This window comes from Heptranchias perlo, chromosome 30 (genome assembly GCF_035084215.1).
Source record: "Heptranchias perlo isolate sHepPer1 chromosome 30, sHepPer1.hap1, whole genome shotgun sequence".
NCBI lineage: Eukaryota > Metazoa > Chordata > Chondrichthyes > Hexanchiformes > Hexanchidae > Heptranchias > Heptranchias perlo.
In genome coordinates, this window is record NC_090354.1 from 23,528,144 (window position 1) to 23,548,034 (window position 19,891).

Genomic DNA, 19,891 nt, shown 5'->3' on the forward strand with positions numbered 1-19,891 from the left:
CTGTACTTGAGAAATATGATGGAGATGATGTTATCCTAATACTCTTGATTGTTATCATGCATTAAGTTACCAGTGTGCACGTGGAGGTGGGATAAAGGGTAGTCTTTTTAATCTGGCCATTCCAGAGCAATCTTCTGTTTTTCTTTTCTTTCTTGCTGCTGTCATTGTCGATCGAGTAGCACAAAATTACAAGCTGTAGGAAAGTTAACAAAACTAGAAATTGCATTCTCAATTGTATATAATGTCTCTTGCATACTGTGTACTGCAGCGACATATTAGTTTTACATACACTATATATTTTGCTATTTGAATGTTTTAGCAAAATAGAAATAGCAAAATAGAAGAATGCAAAACCATTTAAATACATTCAGTTTAGACTGTTCACCTGCAAATTTCAATTTACTGGATTCGAATAGGCAGATGCTGAAGGAGAAGTGAATGGGATGTATGGTGTAGTTGCCCCAGAAGCACAAGCATTTCCCATCACTTAATGCGGTGTCCTGATTTCTTTCCTGTTCTGTGATATGGTGCTGCTATTTTATTCCTGCAATTTGGCTTCTAGAGCTGGGGCGTCTGATCTGTGGCCCTAATGTCACATCATTTCACTCCCCCCCCCCCCCCCCCCCCCCCCCCCCCGCCACCTGGGTTCTGGCTAGTCAATCCTATTAGAACTTCCATTTCTTATTTGCTGGTTTGTCCTGTTTGAATTCCGTGGGCCTTGAGGTTTCAAAAGGGCTATTTGTAGCGCTGTTGTCTCATTGGTGGATAAATCCTCGATCTGACCACAGTTATCCATTAATATCAGTGATGAGATATATGAAAATTAATAGGAACGTGGATTTAAACTTGGTATGTGGTCCCTAAAGCTCCATGCTACATACCTATGTGCCCCACGAGAACAAAGATTTGGACACCATGTTATAACCAGCTTTGAACTCTGAAATTGCATAAGTTTCTTCACTACCAATGATAAAATTTGTGGCCAGAGATCTGTTTACTCACTTCACCATACTTCCAGAGACTACAGTACTAGATTTGCGCTCTATACTTTTGCAGCACCCAGTGCAGGTTGGTGATTCTGAAGGCCAGAAGTGAGGATTGAATTGTCAAACTGTATTCCGAGGCCCTAACACTGCAGTTCTTTGACTGCAGAAATAGCCATGAATTTTCTTCCCTGCCACACAAGTGGCAGAATTGATAGCAGGTGTTGGTAGCAGGAGTGGTGGCAGAGATGTACTCACCTTAGTTAATGCTTGTGCCTCTGCTCGCTGGAGACTTCCATATTAACTAAAAAGCTGACTCTACATCTGCCTGTCCTACTCTGGTGTCATTCGTGATGATCCCACTGTTTCTGCTACCATAACCTGGGCAACCTAAGCCATCAATCTACTGCTGGTTATATGGTCCCATCCTGCTCCAGGTTTCTGCTCCAGCTCTGGCTCCAGTTTCCTTGTCTCCTCTCATCGGGTAGCTACAAGTTTACAGTTTCAAGTGCCTCTCTCTAAAACATGTTGTAAGTTTAATCCAAAATAAATTCCATTACACTTTGTGTAACACGCAAAAATGTATAGACCACTTAGTAATTTGCTGCAGAAATTGACCTTAAGGTGCAGCAGAATTCCAGGAGCATTGACTTTATTACATAAAATAAAAGATAGCTAGGAGTGTAGTAGAAACTGCAATTCAATGTTAAGGATCAGATGATCATTATAAGTTGGTCAAGCTTCAATGCTTGTGGTTTCTGATGTCTCCTGAATCCCTTGATTGATTGTAATACTGAATTGTAATGTACTACTAGAAATTGGTTACTCTATATGTGCTGTACAGTTTCTTTGAAATGGGTATAGGTTTTGGCTAATGGCAATGGATGAGTACAATGGTTTTTGTAGCGCAAAAGTTTTTAATACATTTTTTTTAAGGAAGTAACCAAGTGAATTACCCCTTGGTATGTTCCAGGAGGATTTTTGTTGCAAAATTAGTAGTTAAGGGAGCTCTTGATGAACGTTCGGGGAATACTGGGGTGGGGGGGTGGAGAAACCTCATCTATTATTGGGCAGGGATATGAATGCAATTAATCTCTTTTCAGATTGATCTGAAAATAGACCAGATGAACTTGTCACTGCACTGTATATTCCTGGGGTAAGATATAATTCACTAGGATTCCCTTCACGTCAGCAGGAATGCACTTCTTCGGTAGAAAGGATGTCACCTGGACTCGACAGGGGAATCTCCAACTCTGGGTGTATCGGCAAATATTTCATTTTTAATAATTGATCCCTTAAACAAAAGAATAGGCAATTAAAGATGATTGCTCATGCCTCTCCTACTCTGCTATCTTCCTTAAGAGTCGAAATAATTTTGTTTCTTTATCAACAGATCCTGCGACCTTTTTTAAAAAAAACCTAGATGATCCTTGGTATGCAATTATCAGTATAGCACATTGCCTGCAGGGGGGACATTATGTGCTGACTGTTTGATGCTTATTTTCTGCCTCCACCTCCACTCTGTTGTATTTTTACTTTTTCTTTTCATGGTGTGACCATTTTCAGCTGATGTATTGAAAACAAATCCTATATTTTGGAGTCCAGATAACATGAGTGAGTTTCCTTTATATTAGTGCCCTGTAGTTACGTTCTGTGTGTGTCTCCTGTTTTGTCCTGCATCATTTAGTGCACAGGTCCTTCATGCAGTTTTGTATTCTCTTGATTTGCTGCTTACCCCATGATGCTTCCGTCATAAAAAGCATTGTTTGTTTTGTGGGATTTTTATGTTTGAGTGTCAGATTAAATCCTGAGTGAAGCAGTTTGCTCATGGGACAGGCCTTAAGGACGTACTGTCAATAATACTCACTCTTTATAATCTAATAGTTAAGATATGCTCCTAAACGTCAATGTGTGGGTATGAATCCCAGCATCACTAGATGCTCAAATCTGTCACCACATTTGCAGGTTTTGTTATTCCTGACCTGAGCCACAAGGTGGACAGTAATAGGCTACTTAACTTTGAGAAATGAAAGGTCATGCTCCAGGTCATTTTATTCTGGCTTCAAAGGGAGAGGCATCAGCACAGACACTATAAAGATGTCCCCGCCCTTCCATCTGGAGGGTATTATTTACTCAGAGCCTATGAAATAAGAGGGCTGAACGTTTTGCAGAGTCATAACCTTCAGTATTTCCACTCCCAGCTGAATCACCTGATTAAACTGTAATCATTACTGTCATCTATTAAACTTACATCTTCACTGTAATACATTAAAACACACAGTAGGCCTAAAGTTGTTGTAGAAGGGTTTACCCAATAACTTTATTTTTCATGAACGTTTACTACACTTTACTGCAGGCAGCTTTCTCTAAGTACTGTACTGTCATTGCATGAGATCTATACACAGCTATATAGACAGCTATCTGCAGCGAAGCATACGATATGTTCTTTGAAAATGTAGACAATATTGGGTGAATCTTGGCTAATTCCTGACAATTTTGGGTCTGTAATGCTGACTTAAAAGTGCCCTCGACAGTTAACATTTTTGATTTTTGAAGGCTTAATTTTTATATCTGTTTGAAATACCGTAAGACAGATTCTTCAAACCCACCATCAGTTCTTACCTGTTCTAGTGAAATTTGGTGAGAGTGACTAATGGCCTCTGAAAGAAGTTAACAGTAATTTTTCTTTGCATCAAATTTCAAACTTTTGGGGAAGTTAAGAATTTCAGCACAATTTTTCAGTCTCGCACAGCTAACCCCGTAAATGATTAGCAAAAATGTGCAATGCAAAGGTCCTATTTTTACTAAGATGCAGTCGAACTTGCCGAATGATTTGTTTTTTTATTAAAGCCATCAAGTCTACGCCTTTAGCTGTAGAGTGTAATCTAAGCTCACTGTTCCTAGCCTGTGCAGTAAATTGAATTTTTAAGAATTTTTGATTAATTCATGCCATGTTTGTTACCTTGTTTTCTCTGTATCCCATATTGGGTGGGAGATAAAATGACTACTATTTATAGTTGTGGAATGTAGTGATTGTCTAGGTCAGTTGCAGAAGAAGCAAGTAAGGATTGTGTTTTCCTATTGTGATAACTGCTGTAATTTTCAACACACGATCTATGATGGTTTTATTTTTAAAATTTCTGTTATTAATGGCTTTTGCCATACTGGCTTGTGATTAAAGATATATTGCAAGCATTTAAATTATCTTTGAAATTATATTACAATATTTCATAAAAGCTAAATTGCATTCTGATTTCTAACCCTTTTTAAATTGTGTGCCATTCCATTTGAGTTCCAGACTCTCTTTGATTTCACATTAAGAGCAAATATATTTTGGGTGAACATCACAAATAGTTGAACTCTTAATATCTAATCTCTCACTTCCAAATGTAACTGTTTAGAACATTTAACTGCTGCTATCTTCATACAGGATTTAACTGGATTCTTTATATAATAAGCTCCTGTCGGCAATTCTTGATGCTGTCCATCACTTCATTTCAGCTCTTTTACTAATCCATTCCAACTAACAATCTGATCTCTGAAGGCTTCTCTTACATGGGTTACAGGTGATGCCTTCTTGAGTGCAGGTTCTGTTCTATTATAAGCTTTCCTCATGGGAAGTAGCGAGATTTAAAGATGCATGAGCTAAGGTTAATGGTGGGCGGAAGCTGGTACAGCTGAATACCAGGAGGAAATCAGTCTAAAACTAAATTAATTAGAGCACAAATTAATTAAGGTTAGTGCAGATTCAATCAACCTATCACTAATTTTAACTTGACATAATTACCAGTACACTTGGTACATACCAGTAATACTTAAAAACCAGCCAAAAATAAAGAGTCACGTCAGTGCACACTTATCTTCAGCGTAACTAAGCTAAAACATAAGCAAATATGTCTTAAGGCTAGAAATGACCCTAAACCAAATCGGAGTTAACTTCTGGGTATCTGTCTTCCTACCCATGATGTCTGTTGTCTTCAGGTTCCAGAATCTGTAATCCACAATAGAAAATTTTCAGCCTGCAATGCCAACATTATCAAAATGTGTAAGACTCTTAAGGTCCATTGACTACCCAACCCTTCTGCCCCTGTAAATCTAATTTAACAACTACTCTATCATACTTCCTCTCTGGGACAAAGTTCTTATGTTTTTTTCTTCTTTCTCCCCCACCCCAACAACATGCTGCTCTGATATTGATTGTATCTTCCTAAAGGTGCTGTTCGATCACTGGTCTTCTGTCTGTGACCTTGCTCTCAAAGTAGTGGACTGTTGTTCCTTTACTTCTTCCAGGGTTCTCTGTTCATATTCCCATGAAGCTCTCCTCCTCATGTTGATGTGAGCCGCAAAAGTCTGAATGAAATATAAACATATTGCAATTTCCTCACACATCGATCACTGCAGAATCGGTTTCTATAATGGTGGAGCCGATCAGTTTTAAATTATGATGTTTAATAAAACCAAACATCTATAAATACTGCAGCTAGGATTCTATAAATTTGTTAACTGTATATAGGGCAGGTCTATGGTGCTTTTTAAAAAAAAACACTTAGCAGTGTTAGATAAAATATCCCATCTTTAACAGTTACTGGGATTTGTAACCATGTCCGATGCTAATAACAAATGTAGAAGTGGTTTAAAAATATGGATGACCTGCATAACTTGCTTGTGATTCACTATTTTGCCTGAAAACATTAGGTCAAAGTAGCATAATCTCATAAAACCAACGCAGAGCACAAAAAAAATCCCTCATAACTGGGACATTGCTTTTTGTCTGTTCCTTAATGTTTAATGTTGTTAGAGGACCATACTGTTTTTTCCTAGGTCAACCGTTTATATTTAGTTTACCCTTCTACATGTGTGGAATTATTTTGTTGTTAAAGTTTTAATTATAGTGACGGTCATTGCTTAAGAGAGAAAACTTCAATTTAAAAATGTCTATTCTCATAGCCCAAAGTATCTACTGTCTATTTCAGGAATAAATCAAGCCCTGTTTACCACTTTTAAAAGGTAAGTTTAAAAGAAAATGATCTTTAGTAATCACTCAATATAATGCAAGATGCAAAAGGGTCAACAAAATGGAAATTCCTGTTTTATTGCCATGAATTCTACTTTGCTAACTTGCATCAAAATGATAGATGAAGAGACCTACTGTATATACTCACATATAAGATGACTTTCCCACGCCTCCAAAATTCCACCCCAAAATCCACAACTCTTGGACCAACATTGCGGAGTTTCTACCCACCAATATTCTCCCTTCCATATCAACTATGTCTAGAAATACATATTCACTCTATTCTTTCTTATTTCAACCAATCCATTCCTATATACTGTTCCTCATGTAATTAGCAAATGAATTTCAATACAGTTCAGTGTGAGGTGATGCATTTTGGTAGGAAGAATAAGGAGGCCACATACTCTTGAGTTCAGAAGAATGAGAGGTGATCTCATTGAAACATGTAAGATTATGTGGGGGCTTGACAGGGTAGATGCTGAGAGATTGTTTCCCCTGACTAGAGTGTCTAGAACTAGGGGGCATAGTCTCAGGATATGTGTCGGCCATTCAAGACCGAGATGAGGAGGAATTTCTTCATGCAGAGGGTTGTGAATCTTTGGAATTCTCTGCCCCAGAGGGCTGTGGATGCTGAGTCATTCAATATATTCAAGGCTGAGATGGATAGAATTTTGGACTCTAGGGGAATCAAGGGATATGGGGATTGGGCAGGAAAGTGGAGTTGAGGTCGAAGATCAGCCATGATCTGATTGACTGGCGGAGCAGGCTCGAGGGGCCGTATGGCCTACTCCTGCTCCTATTTCTTATATTAAATTTGTATAGAACTTTGGTTGGACCACAGTTTGAGCACTGTTCGCAGTTCTGGTGTCTATATTATAAAAAGGATAAAGAGGCATTGGAAAAGATGCAAAAAAGATTCACAAGGATGATACCAGAACTGAGAGGATATACTTATCAGGAAAGGCTAAACAGGCTAGGGTTCTTTTCTCTAGAAAGGGGAAGGCTGAGGGGTGACCTGATGGGGGTCTTTAAGGTAATGAAAGGATTTGTGGGAGAATCCAAAACTAGAGGTCTTAAATATAAGATAGTCACTAATATATCCAATAGAGAATTCAGGAGAAACTTCTTTACCGAAAGAGTGGTGAGCATGTGGAACGCGCTACCACAAGGAGTAGTTGAGGCAAATAGCATAGATGCATTTAAGGGGAAGCTAGATAAGCACATGAGGGAGAAAGGAATAGAAGGGTACCCTGATAGGGTTAGATGAAGTAGCGAGGGAGGAGGCTCACGTTGAGCATAAACATCGGCATAGACCAGTTGGGCCGAATGGCCTGTTTCTGTGCTGTGGAGTCGATGTAATTCATCCATAGCTGTAATATTTAAATAGCAACTCTCCCTCCCAGTTTCAGCCTTGGCTCATGCTGCTGGTATTTAATATCCTCCCCCTGTATTTACCCTGCTGGGCTGTTCCTAATTTTAAATCTGCAGAGGGTGCCTGGACTGTGGATCAAATCAGTTGGGCAAATTGCTATTTAAATCTCTGTGCTGGAAGAACGGAATAGAGCAACAGTGATAAGAATGCACTAATACAATGCTGCTGCACAATCCATCATCTTGGAGAAATTGCTCTAAAGTTAAACTTGAGGGAGCATTAAACTTGTGTATAAGATGACTTCTCCACCCCTAACTTCATCCCTAAAAGAGACTAATTTACAATCTGGTGTTTCAAGGAGTTTTTTTGTTTGAATAGTTTCTGGTAAAGTTTTTCATTGTACAGGAACAGGTGCATTGGAAATAAAGTTGACTCCTCTGGAATATTTTTCAGCAGGATTTTTTTTCTTCATTTTTGGGGGTGAAATTTACATTTTTGTGTTTTTTTTATTTTTGCTACCACAGAGATTAAAAGACCTAAAGCAAAGAGAATTCGCTCGTAATGTTTCCTCAAGATCCCGAAAAGATGAGAAAAAGCAGGAGAAGGCACTTCGGCGTCTCCACGAGCTTGCAGAGCAGCGAAAACAACAGGAATGGTAAGTATTGTATTGCCCAGAGCATCTTCCATTCCATTTATAATTATAAGCTATGCCGAATGGTCACAACTTTTTAAAGTGCAATGTGTGCATCTCTATGGCGTGTCATCTTGACTGTTGTGCAAGAAAGTTGTTTTATATTACTTTCTGAGGCAGAGTGCTCTGTTTCAGCTATTTGTGTTGCTTAAAAATTATTGAAATTTTTTTTGCCTGCCTCTATGATATCCCTAGACGTGCCATTTTAGACTCCAAAGGACTGGCCCAATGGGCAGTTTCCAGGTGTTTTTTTTAGTCTGTTGCAGAGTTACATTTATTGGGGTTTTCTTTTATGTCATTCTGATTCAAATTTAGAAATTCAATACTATGTCAAGGAAGTGCCTTTTGAGTGTTATTTTTTCCTTTGTTTTGAAACATGCAGGATGCTCTCTTCAGTGCTGTACAAGTCTTGTGCTTCTGCCAAGATGTTTTGATCCATTATGACAGATCGTCATCTGGTGTTGTAGCTTCTTTTTAAACTGTTTGACCTGCATTTCGCTTGGATTTTTTTATTGATCCTAATTGTCAAGAATTGCTGGCTATGCTTTTCTTTAGGTGGCAATGCCTCACAAATATGCCTCAAGTGAACTGTCGCTACTTGTAATAAAAACAGAAAATGGAAGTGCACAGCAGGCCCATCAATAACTGAAAAGGTGGTTTTCAGATGTAGACTCCTTTATCAGAACAGTTCTAATGAAGGATCTATACCCGAAACATTAACTATCTCTTCAATGCTGATGGATCTGCTATGTATTGCCAGCATTTTCTGCTTTGATTTCAAATTTCTAGCATTTGCAGTTTTTCCTTTTTATCTCTTGCTACTTGTGCTTCTTTATAGCTTTAGTACTGATGCCTGCGATTTTTAACTGTCAAAAATGGATTGCTTGTTTTCTTGTTGAAGCTTAAAATATCAGTGAGTTATCTGCAATATTAGTTAACTTGTAGTTCTATTTTTTTGCACAGCGCCCCAGGAAGCGGTCCTATGTTCAAAGCTACAACTGTGGCTGTTGATGATGACGACAGCAAAGTTGTCAGCACAAATGATAGCACTGGAGGAAAGACAAGCGGGTCCACATCACCCTCTGTTAACAGGAACGTATCTGACAGCATATCAGGAGATAGCAGAGGAGAAGCTGACAACACAAGTCATTGTGTTAGTGGAAGCACTGCAGGTTCAGGTCAGAGCAACCAGCCAGTACAACCTTTTAGCATCAGCCAGCTTAAGAACAATTCTAGCACTCCCTTACAAAAGCTAGGAGTGTCATTTTCTTTTGCAAAAAAGGCACCAGTCAAGCTTGACTCTTCAGCTTCAGTATTCAGTGATGTTGCAGAGGAGCCAAATGAATCTGAAACAACAAACCCTGAAGATAAAGTGTCCTCTAATCAAGGATCACCAAAGTCAATGGAGGCTGAAACTACAGCAATCTCTGATAAGACAGATGGGGCAAGTCAATCAGAAAGTGATAATGACTCTATAAATAGTACCTTAGCAAAATTGAAAAAGATGATGAAAAAAGAGGATGATAGCAGTCAGTCAGAACCCGAGTATTATCATTACATTCCTCCTGCACATTGTAAAGTAAAACCTAACTTTCCATTTCTGTTGTTTATGAAAGCTACAGAAGAGTCAGATAAGTGTAGCAATAAGAAAGATTTAGAGACCACAAAACATAGCTCAGATATTAAAAATATTTTGAAGTCTCAGGAAAGTAAAGGAGGAGAATGCGTGGAAAATGAGATACCTGCTGTACAACAGGGCAGTGATGCTGCCAATCGAGTAGTAGACCCGGACCCCAATAAAGAAACAAAGCCCCCTGAGACCTTAAGCAAGCAGAATTGCAAGATCACATCAGCAAAGCCTAGTACTTGTGAAGAAGTAGAACAAAACAGTTTAGTAAATAAAGATGTCCCCAATGGGCCTAAACAGCCGACTGGACCCTTTTTCCCAGTCTTAAGCAAAGATGAAAGTACCACACTTCAGTGGCCCTCAGAATTGTTGATGGTTACGAAGAGCGAACCATGCATCTCATATAGCTGCAACCCCCTCTACTTTGAGTTTAAACTGGCACGGAATAGGGATACTAAAGGAAAAAACAAAGAAAAAGACCGCGAGAATTCACATGCACAGAATGCACAACCTACTGATCAAGATTCACAGAACAAGGCTAACATAAATACCAGTAAAGCTTCATCAAAGAACACATTGAAGACAACAGCAAGTGAGGGTGATATTGAGCCACAAGAACAGCCTTCCCTAAGTGTAAGCAAATCTGAAGTCCAAGCTGGTGAAAATGACAGAAGCACAAATAAAAAAGACAAGAGTGTGAAATCACACAAACATAAAAAGAAAAAGAAGCACAAAAAATCAAGCAAACACTTGAAGGAAAAAACTAATGAGGAAAAGGATAAGCAAAAGGATGGTGAAGTACATGATGGGAATTCAAAAAAAAAGAAAAAACGTAAACGCAAGAGTAAAAACATAGATGAGAAAAGCAAAGGCAGTGCTATAGGACTTGTTGTACAGATGGCTACAATAAAGTCCATGGAGGAAAGTAGCCACGTGCAGAAGAAAAGACGAAGATCACAAGATGATTTACAACATACAACCGCTGCTGTTGAAGATAGTAGTAGTGGTAGAAAGGAGGATTGTTCTGAGGAACCCAGTAGCAAAAAGCAGAAGACAGGGTCTTTATTGTCTTGTAGTGATTCAAGGAAAAGAGCGTCTAGTCAAAAAGAGAGTCGAACTAGGCATAGGAGCCGAGACAGCAGCAGAGATGAAGAATCTGATAGTTATGATGAATCTCATAGAAAACGATCCAGGCAAAAATCCTCCTCTCGTTACAGTGACGATTATGATTCAAGAAGTGACAGAAGCTACTCTAGAAGATCTAGGAGACGTCACTCTTCCTCCCAGCGATCATCACATAGGTCATATTCATCTGGGTCCGATGTCTCCTCAGACTGTAGTAGATACAGTCGTAGAAGAAGTTATTCTGATAGTTACAGCGACTACAGTGATAGGTCACAACATCGCTCTAAACGATCTCATGATTCAGATTATGACTATAGAAAATCAAGACACAAAGGGAAAAAGCACAGATATTCTTCATCAGATGATGACTATAGACGAAGTAGAAGCAGATCCAGACGTAGCAGCAGGGGAAGAGCACGAACTCGGACGAGGACCCGAACCATCAGTAGAACACGAAGCCGAAGTAGAACTCGTAGCAGCAGTCATAGCAGGAGCCGAAGCAAAAGACGTAGTCAAAGCATGACACAACGAAGCTGGAAACGGAGCCGTAGCTATAGCCGCAACCGTGGTGGTGGCACCCGGCACCGTACCTCACGGAGATCCATTTCAAGAGCGAAAGGATCACACAGCCATGATAGCTCCGGTGATAGACGATCCAGTCGAAGGAACTCCAGTAGGTCCTTTTCAAGAGATCGGGTATATCGGTCAAAATCTCCCTGTTACAGCAGAAGCAGACAGTTGGGAAAGAAAGATGACTTTTTGAAAAAGGAAGAAAACAAAGGGGACGGCGTAAGATCAGGCAGCACTTTCCATAGAAATGCCAGCAGCAGCACCACCAGCACAGGAAAAATGCATTTAGAAAATGAGCCAACACAAGAAGAAAGGAACTCCTTAACAGCTAAACAGCTGTTGGAAAAGATTCAGTCTAAAAAGTTTGAAAAGAAACCTGAAACAAATAATGAAGCTGCATCAGCATCTAATAAAGTAGGAATTAAACTGAAAGATCCCCCTCAGGGTTATTTTGGGCCTAAACTTCCTCCAGCATTGGGCAATAAGGCGCTGCTTCCTTTAATAGGAAAACTGCCAACAATCAAAAAGCCTGTGACAAAAAAAATGGAAGACATTTGCTTGGAGAAAGGGGACAGGGAAGAGGAGCAGTATCTAGCGGAGTTTAAAGATGTGACAAAGGAGGAAGTAAGTCTGCTACCAAATTGGACAATGCAAGGAGAGATTCAAACTGAAGAAAAATCTGAAAATGAAGAAACATTAGCTCTAAATGAGAAAATTCAACCAATTTCTTGTGAAACCCAGTTTGTTCATAAAGGTTTTGAATTGGAATCTCAAACTATCTCAAATACTTACATTTCTGATGTAACCACTCGAACTGAAGTCATCACAAAATCTTCAGAATTAGGACCACCAGATGCTGGTGAAGCTATTATGATGCATTTTGCACCAGATCCAGAGCCATTCTCCAATTATATTCCACAGGCTGAGGTACAAGAAATTGAAGAGGATTCCCAAGAGGATGCAGATTCATCAATGGCCCCACTTGATAGACAGCCTATAACATTCACCCCTGAAGAAATGGAGAAGTATAGTAAACTACAACAGGCAGCGCAACAACACATCCAACAACAGCTTCTAGCTAAACAAGTGAAGACTTTCCCTACCTCAACTGCCTTAGCTCCTATTCCAACTCTCCAACAGTTTCATATTCAGCAACCATCAGCAGCTGCAACATCTATCACCACTGTCCACCATGCTATATTACAACATCAGGCAGCTGCGGCTGCTGCCATTGGTATTCATCCGCATGCACACCCACAATCTCTTGCTCAAATCCATCACATACCCCAGCCACACCTGACCCCCATTTCTCTGTCACATATCACACCATCTATTTACCCTACTCATCCTGCCACTTTTCTGACTAGCCACCCAATACATATAATACCTGCATCAGCCCTCCACGCAGGCCCCCTGGCCCTTCACCCAGTCCCACATGCTCTCTATCCTGCTCTCTTTGCCCCTCGGCCTGCAGGAGCTGGTGCCTCCGCTCTCCATCTCCATCCTTTTCTCCACCCTATCTTTTCAGGACAGGAACTCCAACATCCTCCCAGTCATGGCACTTGAAGCAAGCTGCAGTGAATGAAAAGATTGGCATCTGGCTTCATTTCACTAAAATAAGTCTACCAACAATTATTCTGGTATGAAAATGCTACATAGTTGCATTTCAGACTGATTTTTTCCAACAGCCAAAGAGTTCAGGCTCAGGCCCAAGAATATGATGCAGTGTTTGTGTGCTTGTAATATCAGGGATTTCCATTTTGGTTTAAAAAAAAGTTAGAGCTGATTATGTGGATGTCCCAAAACTCATCAGTGCATTACTCAACAAGACACCAGGTTAAAGACCTTAATTATTAGTGACGGAATGCACCAATATTATATTCAGGGGGTTGGCCTCCTCTTATCCCATTGCTAACTCCCATCTTAGTGTGAAAAGAAATGCCTATCCATGTCAATCTGTCTCCATTTTATAGAATCCTTGTAATGTGTGCATTGCTATGATGGTAGATGGTATTGGGGTGGTTTGTTGAAATACCCTTGCTTCAAAGAATCCTAATAATGGATGTTGACACAGAGCAATCCCATAACTTCTGATCAGTGATGGCTGCAAAGTGGAACATGGTTTGTATACTGATATTCATAAAGTGAATGATTGGCACCTGCGGAGGTCATGCCTCAATATGGCTTGCCAAAGAAATCTGGGAAAATAAAGCCGAGAAGAGGAGTAGGAGTGTGATTGCACTAATAGCTCTGCATAGTCGCTTCAACAGTTCGGATTGTGAACGAGAGAATACAGTTTTTGGGGCCCTGATGTATTGAACGAAGCATGGAGAAGCCTTTTGTAACTTCTCAAAAAATCAAACGTGTTTCAGCTAAACTAGCTATGGTGTAGCAATGGAATTTGGAGAGATGTCTAAAATCTTTGCTAGAAAAGGCCTATTCGCATTGCTGTTGTAAAACTCAACAGTCTTTGCATAAGTTGTAGGTTATAATTTAAAAAAAGTGGAAAGAATTGCACTGAACTCTGTACAGGTGATGCTGCTTTTGTAGGTTCATCCAAAACAATGACATACATGCAGAGTACTGCAATAATATTTTTTAAAGAATAAATTCATTTGGTTTCGTGGTACTGTTCTAACATAGTGCTTTGTGTAAATATGTTTGTAGGTTAAGCAATCCTTGTAAAGGTAAACGTCATAAGTTTCTGTTTATGGCAGAAATTAAGCATGTATATTTTACCAAAACCCATGTATTTTTTGAAGTTTTTATGTACTGTAAATGTAAAATTTCTTGAAGTTTGGTTTATTTTGAGTTTTTGCATATACAAAGTATTCAGTGAAAAAGCATCTCTGCAAAAAGTGGTGCTTGGGAGAGTTTGGTGAATCTATAAGCTAATGGATACAGACACAGAGAACTGACTGAAATCTCCATAAATTATAACTGATCGATTAGATTAGTAACCACCATGTGTTTTTTTTTTAAAAAAGCATTCAGTTCATTTGCTTTTAGGTAACTAATGCCATGAAAAATATTTGAACTGGTAATATAAATCACCTCTATTCCCAGACCAATTCAGACATGTATTTGATTATCACCTCTGCTTAGTTCTGAGAGGTTGAATATATTTTACTAACGGGGTTGCCTTTAATAGCCAGGTTTTGCTCACAGTATTTCACCACAGAACAAGGTTCTGCTGTTAGAAATGCATTTCCTACTATTTCATCCTAAAATAATGTCGTTAGTGTCTGGATGTCTGAAAAGGCTCCACCACTTGAGAGTTTGTTATACTGGTAACTGCATATCAGAAGCTATATTTACATAATTAAATCAAACTGAATTTTTCATCATTATGATCCAGGTTAATTTACTTCACATCCTTTTTATAGCAGTATCTGGTGTGGGCTCACATCTGTTTGCATTTCAAATGATATTGTTATGCTTGTGGTTGACACAGTAATATGAAATACACATGCTGCCTTGCAATATGCATAACAAAATAAATTCATGTTTCAAATTCAGATTTAGTAGAGATTATAAATGGCTTGCATATTTGGATTGAGATCAGCAGCAGATCACAGGGTGGTTTCACTCTTTGGTTTTACTGGATGAAAATTCTACTCTGCCTACGCAATTCTTCTGATATATTCATATCAGAATGAATATCAGTTCATTCTGATATGATATCTATATCATATGTAATAGATATAATATCTTATATATATAATTTTTTATATATATATATTTAAAAAAAAAGTAAAATACAGCATTAAAAGCCCTGGTGTTTGAGGATGCTAGAAGACTTGTACAGCAAGAACTCACCAGAGTTTGCTTGTTATTATTAGCAGTCAGATAACATTATGGGGAATGCAAGCCATTGTGGGCAAATGTGCCAAAACTCATAAGTCTTTGAGATAGACTGTCACGCTGGTCCATAAAAATGGAATGCCTTGTCCTTTGGGAAAATCTGCTTCCAATCATCAGTTGTGTAGAATTGATCATTAGGATTTGTCATATGCTTATTGTAGGAGTCAACCCAATTTTTCTCAAAGATCACACAACTGAGTTCTAGTTCTGCAGCTACGATTTCAGTCTCTGATGACGAAAAATGTCAAGTACCACTGTTGAGCAGATAGTGCACTGAAACTGTGGCACACAATTAATCATGGTATAAGGGTGAGTTTAATAGGGACGACATTTCTTTTGATTCTGAGTGTTTTGCCATATAGTCAGTTCTGTTTGATCTTGAGCTTTTTGATTCAATTCCATCTCCTAAACACCCCAACACCTTAAAAAGCAGCTTCCTTCATCTGTTTTAAAATCTGTTATATAACAAAAACTAGAAAGAAATGTAACTAGCTTATTGCATAAACTGCATATTTTATTTAACTGTCACAAGAACATGCAGAATATTACTGTACAATAGGAGAAAACCTTTATAACAATAAAGTATGGATAATTTGTGAATTCTGCTTTTATTTATTTCTGATACTAAACATTCTGCTATTGCTGCTGTCCTTGCTCACTGTGTAAATCTTGGTATGTAACTTCTGTTTAAAAGAAAAATTAGTTCTCAGCAGCCTGGTAACTACAAGTGTGGAAACAATGGACATTAGAAGATCTGAACCAGTCACTACTGCTGTTCTAAGGAGCCTATTTCCAGTGATAGATTGGACACGGTGGAATGGTAATTTTGCAAGTGCCAAGAAAGGTTTGACTAGCTCAAATAGGGCTTCATTATTATGCTATTGTCAATTTATATCTCATAACCATTAGTTTTGTAAAAATGTAAGGAATCTTACAACACCAGGTTATAGTCCAACAATTTTATTTTAAAATCACAAGCTTTTGGAGATTATCCCCTTCGTCAGGTGAAGGGGATAATCTCCAAAAGCTTGTGATTTTAAAATAAAATTGTTGGACTATAACCTGGTGTTGTAAGATTCCTTACATTTGTCCACGCCAGTCCATCACCGGCATCTCCACATCATTAGTTTTGTAGGCAGCCATTTTCCACTACAGGTCATGTTGTTGCACTTTGTTGACATTGCTTTTTATTCCCCCACTAGTTACTGGAGGATCTCTCATGGCATTGCCCATGGAAAATCAGAACAAAATGAATTTCTTTTATTAATGAAGACATGGGTTTGGGGATCTGCCACCTAATGGTAGAAGTGCAGCTGCAGGTGTGATTGTGTGACATGCAGTGTCAAAATGAGAAAATCCAGCTAGAGGCATGACTGGTGAATGCCTACATAAGGAATGCATGACTACACAGCAAATTTAATTATTTACTATACATAGAGTTCACTAACTCTCATCTATGCTGCCACAGTGGAAAATGTGCAGCATATCACACCACTTTATGCTGACATTAGGCTGGAAATTGCACTGAGCGGCAAACTGACGACGCCCACCGCTCGTAAGTAACTAACTCACCCACAAACTTTTTGCGGGCTTTTGGGCGCCAACTTGCTTTAATTGAGACCTGCAAGAAGTGCAGTGGTCATTCCTGGGCTTCTCTGAGGTGAGAGAGGAGGAAAGGATCTCTCTGTCCCCTCCAACAATCAGCTTGAAGCAAGCCATGTTGAGAACCAGGAAGTGAAGCTCTTTCACAAACTGCAGACTAAGAACCAGGAAGTGTCAGATAAGATTAGTAAATAGTATAAAATAAGACGAGAATGTGAAATAAAGAGAGGGTAAGATTAAAAGAGACAGAGAAAGGAAAAGAATTTTAATTTTAAAACAAAATTTAAATGCCCAAAAACTATTAAAATTGGGAGAAATGAGACTCCACATTTTTAAGAGTTAATTCTCAGTGCCAGAGAGGTTGTTTGGCAGTCATTAACACTCACGAAGCAGTTAAAAGTTAGATTAGACCTGATATAACTCAGCGTGCCTTCTTTCTGGCGAGATTAGTTAGTTTCCAGCTGGGCAGAAGACCAAGTTCACGCTGGCCTATTGATTCCAGCTGGCGATATCTCTTTAACACAAAGCTGCCAGATCAGCAGGGAATCGGGAAGAGCGGGTTCTGGGTTTACGCATGTGCCCTCCCTGGACTTTGCTCTTCCATTTGCCCTGAAATATCAGTCAGCCCTGTTAGCCTTGCCGATATTTGTTGAGCAATTTCCAGGCCAACATGTTTCTAGTTACCTAGATTTGAACCTTCCACGGGCAGTTACAATTTGTCAGCTGGGAGGGTATCAGATGGGGACAGTCTGAGAAGTATGTACCTTTTGTGTTGCCAATTTTAACATGACCTTCCTACACTGCGTCGTACAAAAGGCCTCATTGTGAACCACACGCAGTTCTTTTTCTCCATTTCACAGCAGTCCTCGCTGTTTTTTTACCCTTTCAAGTGTCTGTCTTAGAACTGTTATTTTGTAATATACAATAGCCCTGTAAATGTTTTTCAGAAGTTTAACACTGCTTTTTTGAGTTTTCAGCACTTCTCATTTTGTATGTTGTCAACACCATCGCCCCAGGTGATGCATCACAAGATCAGAAAGGATTAGGATTAGCTCCACCCATCCAGAAAACAAACCTACAGTTCTTAATTGCATCTCTCTTCTCTTCCCACCCCACCCCACTCCCATTACAGCATCTGTATCTTAAATGATTCCAAGGTTCTTACTTCCAATACCCTGCCTGGGAGCTAATTCTGTTTGTTAATAACTGTTGGAAGAACTTCTTGATCCTGAATTTGCTTTTTATGAGTTTGAACGTGTGCCCGTTGTGTGAGAGTCACGATTTAATTTGAAGTCATGTCTTGGAATTACCTTTCTATACCATTTATGTACATCTAATGAAATCTTCTGTCACTTCAAAGTTGACAATTGTAAACAATTTTACAACACCAAGTTATAGTCCAGCAATTTTATTTTAAATTCACAAGCTTTCGGAGGCTTCCTCCTTCCTCAGGTGAACGTTGTTGGACATTTCCAACAACGTTCACCTGAGGAAGGAGGAAGCCTCCGAAAGCTTGTGAATTTAAAATAAAATTGCTGGACTATAACTTGGTGTTGTAAAATTGTTTACAATTGTCAACCCCAGTCCATCACCGGCATCTCCACATCACTTCAAAGTTGAAGAGTGCACATTTCATAGTATTATAGTAGGTACAGCACAGAAGGAGACCATTTGGCCCATTGTTCCTGTGCCGGCTCTTTAAAAGAGCTATCCAATTAGTCCTATTCCCCTGCTCTTTCCCCATAGCTCTGTAATTTTTTTCCCTTCAACTATTTATTCAATTCCCTTTTGAAAGTTACTATTGAATCTGCTTCCACCACCCTTTCAAGCAGTGCATTCCAGATCATTACAACTTGCCGCGTTTAAAAAAAAATGTTTCCTCATGTTGCCTCTTGCCGATCACCTTAAATCTGTATCCTCTGGCTACTGACCCTCCTGCCACTGGAAACAGTTTCTCCTTATTTACTCTGTCAAAACCGTTCATGATTTTGAACACCTCTATCAAATCACCCCTTAACCTTCTTTGTTCCAAGGAGAACAGCCCCAGCTTCTCCAGTCTCTCCACATAACTGAAGTTCCTCATCCGTGTCACCATTCTAGTAAATCTCTTCGCACCCTCTCTAAGGCCATGGCATCCTTCCTAAAGTGTGGTGGTGCCCAGAATTGAACACAGTATTCCAGCTGAGGTCTAACCACTGTTTCATAAAAGGTTTACCATAACTTCCTTGCTTTTGTACACTCTGCCTCTATTAATAAAGCCCAGGATCCCATATTTTTTAACAACCTTCTCAACTTGTCCTGCAACCTTCAAAGATTTGTGTTTGTGCATACCCAGGTCTCTCTGCTCCTGCACCCCCATTAAAATTGTACTGTTTAATTTATATTGTCTCTCCTCATCCTTCCTACTAAAATGCATCATTTCACACTTCTCTGCATTAAATTTCATCTACCACTTGTCTGCCCATTTCAGCAGTTTGTGTATGTCCTCCTGAAATCTGTTAATATCCTCCACATTGTTTACTGCACTTCCAAGTTGTGTGTATCTTCAAATTTTGAAATTGTGCCCTGTACACCCAAGTCTAAGTCACTAATATATATTTTTTTAAAAAGCAATAGTTCTAAGACTGGCCCCTGGGAACACCACTGTATACTTTCCTCCAGTCTGAGAAACAACCGTTCACCACTATTCTCTTAGCTGAAGAGTCTAAAACTAGGGATCATTGTCTTGAGATGAGGAAAAATTTCTCCACTCAGAGGATTGTGAATCTTTGGAATTCTCTTTCCCAGAGGTCTGTGGATGCTGAGTCGTAGAGTATATTCAAGACTGAGTTCGATAGATTTTTGGACACTCAGGAAATCGAGGGATATGGGGCTAGGGCGGGAAAGTGAAGTTGAGGTAGATGATCAGCCATGATCTTATTGAATGGCGGAGCAGGCTCAAGGGGCCCTATGGCCTACTCCTGTTCCTATTTCTGATGTTATGTACTGGGTTTATCCCCCTCCCCTTTTTTGAACAGGGATGTAACATTCACAATCCCCCAGT

The 19,891-nt window shown here is 39.3% G+C and overlaps 1 protein-coding gene across 6 annotated transcripts in view; it reads left to right on the top strand.

Annotated features, from left to right (window-relative positions):
• gpatch8 (G patch domain containing 8) overlaps positions 1–15,846 on the top strand; it is a 137,461-nt gene extending 121,615 nt beyond the window's left edge. For all 6 annotated transcript variants that reach the window (XM_067969047.1, XM_067969051.1, XM_067969052.1 and 3 more), the window contains 2 exons: positions 7,894–8,024; positions 9,024–15,846. In XM_067969047.1, the coding sequence (XP_067825148.1) occupies positions 7,894–8,024; positions 9,024–12,948 (4,056 nt within the window). In that variant the 3' untranslated portion in view covers positions 12,949–15,846. The remainder of the gene's footprint in view (positions 1–7,893; positions 8,025–9,023) is intronic.
• Positions 15,847–19,891: the final 4,045 nt, after the last annotated feature.